This window comes from Echinops telfairi, unplaced genomic scaffold, assembly GCF_000313985.2.
Source record: "Echinops telfairi isolate 266 unplaced genomic scaffold, ASM31398v2 ScPeMD7_2;HRSCAF=8, whole genome shotgun sequence".
Lineage (NCBI taxonomy): Eukaryota > Metazoa > Chordata > Mammalia > Afrosoricida > Tenrecidae > Echinops > Echinops telfairi.
In genome coordinates this window covers 22,650,191-22,660,230 of record NW_022103898.1, presented here as the reverse complement: position 1 = coordinate 22,660,230, position 10,040 = coordinate 22,650,191, and the positions used below count along the sequence as shown (strand labels likewise).

The following is a 10,040-nucleotide window of genomic DNA, read 5'->3' as shown; positions in this document are numbered from 1 at the left end:
GTGGGGAGGGAAGCAGAAAAATGAGGAGCTGATGCCAGGGGCTTAGGTGGTGAGCAAGTGTTTTGAGAATGATGAAGGCAATAAATGTACAAATGTGCTTTACACAATTGATTTATGTATGGATTGTGATAAGAGTTGTATGAGCCCCAATAAAATAATTAAAAATAAATAAATTTATATATATAAATTCTAGCCCACAGTCAGCACCAGTCCCATATAATAGAAGGCACAAATGCACAATATTACAGGTACCAAAAGGTAACTGCTGACCATCCCTACCACTCCACACAATCTGCAATGAAAGGAATCAACATTTTCATTCGGAAAACATACAATTTTGGCCATTTCCAAGCCCACCTGGAAGCGCACACCCACCTCCCTCATGATACAAACAGTCCTCTCTGGAGAGTCTGACAGTGAGAGGGATGCAAGATTAAGGCCCACAATGTCAAAGTCACTTCCCTCAGCAGGGACCCTCAGGATCCTTGCCAAGACCTGCCTGCTTCACGTGCCGACCAAGAGTAAAGAGTAAACAAGAGTGCAGGAATGCAGTGTGGGGAGGGGGGAAGTACAGTGAGCCAGAGGCCCCATTTCAACCTCCTAGCAGCTACCTTAGGACGAGGCGCCCCGGTGGCATAGTGGTAAGGTGTTTGGCTGTGGCCTGCAAGGTCGGCAGTTGGAAACCACCACCAGCAGCTCCCGGGGAGAAAGACGGGGCAAGGGGCTTTCTACTCCCATCGACAGTTGTGATCTTGGAAACCCACAGGGATGGTTCTACCCGTCTTGGAGGGGCGACTGTGAGTTGACATCAACTCGACGGCAGTGAGTCCAGTTCCGCTGGGTGACTCAAAGTCCAGGTACAATTCACTGTCACGGTTGCGCTCATTTAACCCACGCTGAGAGAGCCAGTGTGCCCTCCTTTCAACATAGAATCACTATTGACACACTGAGACACTACTGTCCCCGCCCGCATATGCGAGGCTTCCAGCGGCCTTCTGATTTACAGCAGCAGCCCGTGTCCAGGAGGTTCCCATCCTCGTTCCCTCCCTGCTCCCCGACATGATTACCTTCCCCGTTTGAGGGATCGCGTTTTTCATGATCCTGGCCACGTTGGCGATGGGAAGGTAGATGTCCTGTTCTCGGAAGCTCTCCTTTGAGCCATTTGTGTCTTCATGATCGTTCATGCTGTCCTCCGTATCTAAAGAAAAGCACTAAGTGTAAAGCGTCTTTAACGTTCCCTTCGAGATTTACTTGGCAACTTCCGGAAACCGCTGAGTCAGAGCATGCTGGTTCACCCCAGCACCCTGTGGGGAATTAGAAAGGGGAGCAGTGCTCCGCAGTTTTTTCGGGGCCAACACTGAGCCTAGTCATGGAGACCTAACCCACTGCCAGGAACATTTTCCCTCCAGTCCATCTACTAAAACCCACTCTACCTGATCTTCAAGAAGCTCAGAAAAGGTCACTGTACCCCAGCAGGGATCCCTCCTTCCACAAAAGACCCCCATCCCTTCTTGGGGTCTTTTCTCCACCACATTTTGTAATTCCGTCTCTGAGCTCCCCTATTAGATGGTTGTTACTTGATGGCAGGGGTCAGCCTGTGTCCTCCGAGGACTCAGTACAACCCCTCCCACTGAGGAGCACCTCAGGAATAACGGCTGCATTACTCATCTATGCAACTCACGCATGATCGTGAATTCTGAGTACTGCTAGATTTCTGTTGATGCCCATTCCAAGTCACATCTATACAAAGTGACAAACAGGCCTTGAATATTACGGACTCACTTGGGTTATTGTTAATGTAATTTTTTTTTCTTGTGTGGTGACTATAAATATATGGAACAAGAAATCTGTGTACAATTCAGTATAGTTACCAGTTTGTTTGTTTTTTAACAAGTTAAAACGGTGACTCAATGGTTCTTATAAAAAGTGAATTTTCAAGCTATACAGATTTAGGTGCTTTCAAGGGATCATGGCTAAATGCAATATCCCGTCCGCAAAAAGTTCACTCTTGTATGTATTAAATAGGAAATGCACTTAAACAGACCCACTGTACATTGCTGGAGTTTAAAAATCACTCAACCAAAATTAATACTCGATTTGAGTACGTGTTTGAGAATGAATTAACTGCCACTTGTACCAAAGAGATTTCCATCTACTTCCGCCGGTCTTAATTTGTTTCTGTTTAATTTTTTTCTACAAATCAGAAGAAAATATGTATTTTTATTGGCCGGCTTGATATTGCCATTTTAACACCAGAGAAAGGTCACATGTAATGACCCAATAATAGCAACGCACTGCCTTGGAGCGCGGTCCGACTCATGGCGAGCCTGGAGGACAGGCCGGAACTGCCCCTGTGGTTTTCAAGAGTGTAACTTTTCACAGGGTAGAAGCCTCATCTTTCTGCCACAGAATAGCTGGTACTGTTTGAACTACTAACTTCACACTTAGCAGCCTGATACACAGCCCCTACACTAAAAAAATCCCATTTGTATGTGAGTACTAGGAATAACTAGTAACTTAGCCCACCCTCTAAGTAACTCCTATCAACAGATTAAGAATTGGTCCTATTTCAGGAAATCAGCAATATCACTTGGAAAGAACACGTCTAAGCTTTTTTGTAACGGCATGCCTTTCCTGGACTCGGCAGTCTTTTGAGGAGGACGGCTGCTAATACAATAGCATGGCACCTCTCTTTAGGCTCTCCCCACACTGTGACGTAGGATGGCTCATTTTCCAAGGAAGAACACGTAACCAGACACTCACTAAACAGAAACACATTCCACTTGCGGACTTGCGTCTCCTTGGGGACGTGTCTCTGAGGTGGTGCTCTTACCATCGTGCGGCTGTATGACGTAATGGCTTCCTCCGATATAGTCTGCAGAAATGCCGAGCTGAGAGGCATCCGTTGTAGAGCCGTCACCATCCATCTAGGCAGGAGAAGAACTTCTCAGAACTCATGGGGAAAAGTGGCATTAACCCCTGATACGGCTCGATAATCACAACTGTCAGAGGACGGTCCAATGAAATTGTCCATCACCTCCCGAACCCATTGCCACCAAGTCAACTCTAACGCATGGTGCGCCCCGCCCCCCCGGGGGGTAGAGAGTGGAACAGAGCTGCTTCTTAGGGTTCCTGAGGTGAGAACAGATGGCCTCCCTCACCTTTCTCCCCAACGTCTGGGCCAGCATCCCAATGTTGGTGGCTGTGCAACTCAATAGTGTTTTCCAGGCTGTGACCTTTGGGAAGAAAGTCCCACCAGGACTCTTCTGACTCACCAGGGCTCGTTCCTAGCTCGTTACATTTACTAAAATAAAATGGTTCTATTCTCCCATTTGGAAACCTTCCGAGAGCTAGCCAGTGAGTTAAGATTAAGACTACGAAGCAAACACAAGGACAGAAAGAAACCTACAACACGGTAAACCCGTTTCTTTTCAAGTACATAATCCTCAAATATAGTACAGGCAAACCTGACTTGCTTCGTAATTTATCTCTGCAAGGACACTCAAAGCCCAAAGCAGCTTAGCAGCCAACAGGAAGTCATGGGTCCCCACCACGTCAGCTCTCCAGCTGAAGTCTGGCAGCCTTGCGCAAACTCTTCCAAACCCTTTCACTCCTGGAGCAAACTTCCTTTGCAACCACGGAGTCGTCCCAATATAGACAATGGCCTTTGGTTGAAGATGGTGCTGAGCATAGAAGCCAATGGATTCTCCTACCCAATTCTGTACTCATGCAACAATCCGCATCCCTGGCATTTTGAACCTATCGCCTCTGATGGTCTCTCCTTTTCCCAGTCACCCAGTCAGTTCTCACTCACAGTGACCCTCGAGGACAGAGTAGAACTGCTGCCCCGTGAACTCTTCATGGGAGTCGAAAGCGTCCCCCTCCTCCCGTGGACGGCTAGTGGTTCCTAGTGCTCACCTCCCACTGGGCAGCCCAGTGCATAACCACTTCACCACCAGGGACCCTGCAGATGGTGGCCACTCTCTCTTTCTACTACCTTTCTGATTTTTTAAAGGAAAAAAGGGAGGTCAGAGAAAGGAGAGCTCAGCGCACATAAAGAAAAGCACAGAATGAGAAGGCACATCGTCTATTGGCTAAGAAACCTGGTTAATGAATTTTGCTCACAGCTAAAACAACCTCAATAGGGAAAACTGTGAGTGTGTGTGTGTGTGTGTGTGGTGGGAAGCCTTAAGTCACAACGCTTGAACTGGCTCCATCCACCTCTCTCAACAGGACGAATCCTAGACCCCATTAGCCCTTACCAACTCACTACTTTGCAAATAATAAATATCCCAAATGGCGCTGTGTGGGGGTGGAAAGAACAAAGAAAAGCAGTATCTGAACTGAAATAAAAACTGTCCAAAGGCTCAGATCCCGTGTACTTTCTACTGCCTTTAGGCCAAATGAAGCAGCGGACACTGGATCTTGAACGTTTTCTGCTGTTCCCCTCCCCACACTGCTGCTGGGTGACAGCCTTTTGGCGCCGGTGTAAGCTATGGCTGCTGGCTGCTTCTCCAGCTCGCTTGGATTTTAAAAACCTAATACTGAAACACCAGATTGGTTTCCAAAAGCCCTTCAACAACATGGCATGTCTTTAATGCACCTGTTCACCAAACTCACTACCAGATGCCACTCAGAGCCACCCTGCAGGGCAGGGCCCAACGAACTGCCCCTGCGAGTTTGAGACGGTAAGTGCTTGTTGGGAGTACAACGCCCTGGCAGAGGTACCTCAGAAGGCACACCAGGTGATCAGCTTCCCAAAGGTCACAGCCTTGAAAACCCTATTGATTGGGCAGACTGCTGACTGACAGTGGGACCAAGGTGCAGGAGACCGGGCCAAAAGGGTAGTTTCAACAGGCCCTGCTGGAAACTTTGAGGAGGAGCCAAAACAAAACAAAAGCCAACCATGTACAGGAATCTATTACTGACTGAATGCCGCAGGACCCAGGGCTTGTCCCACAAGCTGAGCTTCAGGACCCAGTCCCTGTTCATGTGCCCAGGCAAAGTGTGGAAGACAGAGAGCTTACATCGCATTACCATTTCCCTCGCCCTGGAGTCAGCAGTGAGCTTAAGAGCGCACCCCCCTCTGCCTTCAAACGGTGGGGATGCATGTATGTCCCAGTGTTGTCAGCATGAAGCAAAGCAGAGCAGGTCGCAGGGGACCGGCTCCCTGCTTCGTGGGGTGTCTCTCCTAAGTTCTAGCTGTTCTATCATTTCACCTGGCTGTCTCCTTTGACCACTAAGATCTACTCCCGCACTTTCTTTAAGCCACTGTCCCCTGGAATCATTTCTCCACTCACCCCATCCTTGCAATCCAGAAACTAATGTTACCTTCTTTGAAGCCCACCCACAACCAAGCCTGCCATTTGACATCCACCAGCTGTTGGCCACTGCCGGGTGTAAGGAAGGGGCAACTGGCTACTGACTGGAAAATGAATCCCAGTGGATCCCCTCGGTCTGGGATTCCCAGTGCATGTTTACGACGGTGGGAAGTAAGACGGTGGGAAGTAAGAAGGCCAGCCAACAAGCATTTACTGCATAGGCACGTAGTCCTCATCAGGCTGGGCTCCGGGCTGGCGACCACTGCAGTCAACATGGACAAGGTCTCTGTTCTCATCTTGCAAAGACATCAACTGGGGTCAGGGAGAAGCAGCCTATTGGTAATACTTCCTGGGCACAAGCCTTGGTGTTGGGTTGCCTGGTTTGTGGTCCCAGCTACTTACTAGCCTGTGACTCAGAACAAGTTAACCTTCACTTATAGCATGAGACCCAGAATAGGACCTCGCTCACAGATTAGGAGGCCCCGGGTCAAGACAGCACAGTGCAACAATGTGAGAGTTCACCACACATGCTAGGTCACTGTTCAATCATTACCAATAACTAATTGCTAGTGTCTCATATTGAGAAGGAAAACTGTGTTAGGTGAGCTTGTGCTTCTACAATGGACCTTGGCAAATGACTCAAAGATGAGTAGACACTAGTTAAGTAAAGGCAGGAAAAGAATGTTCCAGACAGAGCACCTTGGTTATGTAGCGTTGCTAAAACAGAAGGACCACACATGGATGGCTATAACAGACAGGTATTTGTTTTTCTGAGTTTAGGAAGCTGTTAATTGCTAGGTGCCGCCGAGCCCATGCTGACTCACAAGGACCCAAAGGAACACCGTGTGGTCTCACACCGTCTTCCCCACTGTTGTTACGGCTGAACCCCTGGTGCAGCCAGTCACTCCATCTCCTTGAGGAGTGTCCTCTCCTTCACTGACCACCTACTACACCAAGCCGATGCCCTTTTCTGGGGACTGGTCTCACCTGACAACATGGCCAGAGTACATGAGAGGACCCCAGTAATCCGGGGCCCTGGGCTCTAGGTGTTCTCACCCCATGGGGTCCAGTAGGAGGCTCTGGTTATATCCTGGTTCCTGGACAATCTGTCTCCTGCATCTCTGCTGTTCTCACTGGCCCGTTTAACTTCTTTAAGAATCATTTTATTGGGGGCTCGTACAACTCATCACAATCCATCCATTGTGTCAAGCACATTTGTACACTTGTTGCCATCATCCTTTTCAAAACATTTGCTTTCTACTTCAGCCCTTGGCATCAGCTCACTTTTCCCCTCCCTCCCTCATTCCCCATTCTCCCTCCCTCATAAGCCCTTCATAATTTATAAATTATTATTTTGTCATATCTTATACTGTCTGATGTCTCCCTTCACCCAGGGAGGAGGTTATATGTAGATTCTTGTGATTGGTTCCCTCTTTCTACCGAACCTTTCCTCCACCCTTCCGGTATTACCATTCTCATCACTGGTCTTGAAGGGATCATCCGCCCTGGATTCCCTGTTTCCAGTTGCTATCAAGACACACCCTACACAAGTCCTGTCTCCATAACATAACAAAGATGGTCCCTTCTCCAAAGGGGCTTAGAGCCACAGGCGGAGGCTAGGTTCTAGAACACATTCCAATCTGCAGCACTGGGAAGACAGGGAGACACAGCAGGTGGGGATAAGCCTGGCTGGGAGTCAACCAAGACGTCCCGGGGACAAAAAGCAAAACCAAACTGACTGCTTCCAGTCGATTCCGACTCATGGCATATGAAGAGTTTTAAGGCGAAGAAAGCAAAGCAGACTTTTCAAATTCAAAGATCACGCAGCACCCCAAAGAAAGAACTGGGAGGGAAGCAAAACGCTGCATGATCCAGGGAAGACGATCCTTGTTCCCAGAATCTGTCCCTGAGCAAGAGCGCTACAGATCCAGAGACCACAGGGAGCTTTTCAGTAGAGAAGTAACAGGCTCTGGTGACTGACTCAACAGGAGCTTGCCACAGATCCAGGATAACTTGGGGTTCCTGCAGCTGGGGAGAGCAGTGGCCGTCTCTGCAGAGACTGGGAGATGGACGGAAGAGACGGCGGCTAGGTGGCACCAGGAGAGCTGACATTCCCAAAAGCAAATCCACTGCTCGTAAGGCAGTTCCAACTCACAACCACCCTAGAGAAGCAGAGCGGCCCCGGTTTCCGAGGTGGTGAGTCTGTACAGAAGCTGAATCCGTCTACTCCGTGGAGCAGCTGGTGGGTTGCTGGCCCGGGAGACCAGAGTGTGCAGTGGGGTGCAGCATGTCCAGTTCGGCCCTCGTTGCCTGGTGTAAGCCCAGAGGATATTGGGTGACATTTCCTCCACGTCTGGGTTTCATCCAGGGACATGCAACGAAGGAGCATGAGCATTGTGACGAGAGATGGGTGACCTATGAATTGTGAGATCTGAGGGAACCAAAGCCCATTCATTTGAATGACTACTTCAACTATTTAGCGGTTCCCTATAAAAACACGAATGTAAGTCAGCTGGCCTTGCTGGTAAACTTGGATTTAAAGTTTACTTTTCTTAAAAGTTAACTTAGATCTTTTTTTTTTTTTTTTGAGAGAGAGAGCAGCAGCATTGAAACTCATTACTTGCTAGGCTGCTAATTGCAAAGTCAGCAGTTCAACACCACCATCTGCTCCACAGAAGAGGAGGCTTCTACTCCTGTAAAGAGTTACGTCTCGGCACGCACAGGGGCAGGTCTACCCTGGCCTGTAGGGTTGCTGTGAGTCAGAATGGACTGGATGGCACTGGGTCTTTTTAAAGAATCGGCTGCCTAAGTACAATAAAATGCCCTCTTCAATGGGCTCAACATTTACCGGATACCTTCTCAACCTCGCATGCAAATGATGCCAACCAAGCAACCGTGAGAAAAGCTGAGGGCTCCAATACCAACCACAACGCGCCTGGCTGACACTGCATCCGGAGCGCCAGATGCCAAGTCGTTCAGGGTACTGGTTCCTGGTTGATTTTTCCTATAAGCCGGATGCCAAATCCTTCTTCTTCACACAGGCTGTGTCCCTGTCATGAAGCAGCGAACCCCAAACTCAGCAGCTATCGCCTCATAGCACGTCTGTAGCACAGGGAAGAACTGCCCGAGCATTTCCAACGTTTTACAAGCGTGAAAAGCCCCGTCTTTCTCCCAAGGAGCAGCTGGTGGTGTCAAACGGACTATGTGAATTGCAGCCTAACTCGTAAACACTACACCACCAGGGCGCCTAACATGCCTAACAGTCCTGTTAAATAAAACCTCAATTCTATGCCCACCCCTGGGAAGGACCATTCTTACCCCTAACAGGCCTGATGCCCCTCTTCGTTCCTATTTCATCTCATTCATTGCATCTGTTTTTGATCCCCCAGGATCCTGAAACCCGTTTGAAAGGTTGCCTGTGATCTTGCCTCCGTCCTACTTGGCTGTTCTGCTTGGAGTGCTGGCCACTACAGACTCTCACTTATGCCGGAATTTCTCTGCTCCTTGGATTTCCAAAGCAATGCTCTGGCCTGGTTGAGGTTTGCCCACTGCTTCAGTTGCTAGTTCAGTCCAAGCTTCTCATAGTCCCTCTCTGCCCTTACTCCCGTAGTGAACTCATAATGATCAAGTCCATGCTCATAAGCCCGTTTTACAACCCATAACCTGCTGCCACTCAAGCAAGCCAGGCCTGCACAACACAGCTGGTCGAATACACCTATCGGTGCAAACGCCAGGAAAATGAAACCGACCTTTCCCACTCCCAGCAAAGAGGTTCCCCACTTTTGCAGGGGGCTGGGAAAGGCAAATTTCTTTTTTCCAAATCTCCCTTTCTCCAGCTATAATTCTATTGAATAATGTTTCCAAAGCTTCCAGGCTAAAAATATCAGATGACTTAAGATTCATCATTTCTCATCTGCTCTTTGATCACTGTCTCAGGGAAGGCCTCCCTTTTCCATTTCCCATGCCTACCTTCAATACCAGAGGGCTTCAAAAGTGCAGGGGAAAACAGAGGCAAGAGACCATGGAATTTTCCCACAACCTGTTTGAAGGCCTGACAGGTGGTTTTCAGATGTTGAAATATCAAGGAGCCCTGGTGGCCAAGTGTCGGTGCTCTGAGCCCACCAGCTCTCTGCAAAAGAAAGAAGGGGCAGCCGGCCTCCGTAAAGATTACACCCAAAAAAAGCACACTGCCACCGAGTCAATGCCAACTCGGAGACCCCATCGGACAGGGTAGAGCAGTCCCTGTTGAGTTTCTGAGACGGTCTCTCTTTACGGGAGTAGAAAGCCTCGTCTTTCTCCCTCACAGAGCAGCTGGTGATTTCGAACCGCAGACCTTGAGGTCAACAGCCCAGTGTGTAACCGCTCTGCCACTAGAGCTGCCTTGGACACCTGCGGAGCAGGCCGGCTCTGCCTCCAAGGTCATCAGAGTTGGGTCATTCGGCTTGGTTTTCTTCAGTTTTGATAGCTTTAAAAGGATTCCTGGTGGGTGTGTGCTGCCAGGCTGCTAACGGAAAGGGTGAGGTGGCTCAGCAGGAGGAAAAGACCTGCTGGCCTGCTCCTGCCAAGGTTACAGCCCTGGAGAGGCTAGGAGGCAGTTCTGATCTCACACAAGCCTGTGATCGCCAGGACAACTTGACGACACACCCCAGCAACACAGCCCGGGCACCTCTCCTGGTTCCCCAAGTTGTCCGCATCAAATCCAAAACAAACACAGTCTTC

The 10,040-nt window shown here is 49.1% G+C and overlaps 1 protein-coding gene across 1 annotated transcript in view; it reads right to left on the bottom strand.

Moving 5' to 3' along the window:
• NFYB (nuclear transcription factor Y subunit beta) overlaps nt 1–10,040 on the bottom strand; it is a 21,449-nt gene that overhangs the window by 8,625 nt on the left and 2,784 nt on the right. Inside the window, exons 3-4 of the mRNA XM_004700342.2 lie at nt 2,834–2,927; nt 1,068–1,198 (exon numbers count right to left, since the gene is read on the bottom strand). Of these exons, the coding sequence (XP_004700399.2) occupies nt 1,068–1,198; nt 2,834–2,927 (225 nt within the window). The remainder of the gene's footprint in view (nt 1–1,067; nt 1,199–2,833; nt 2,928–10,040) is intronic.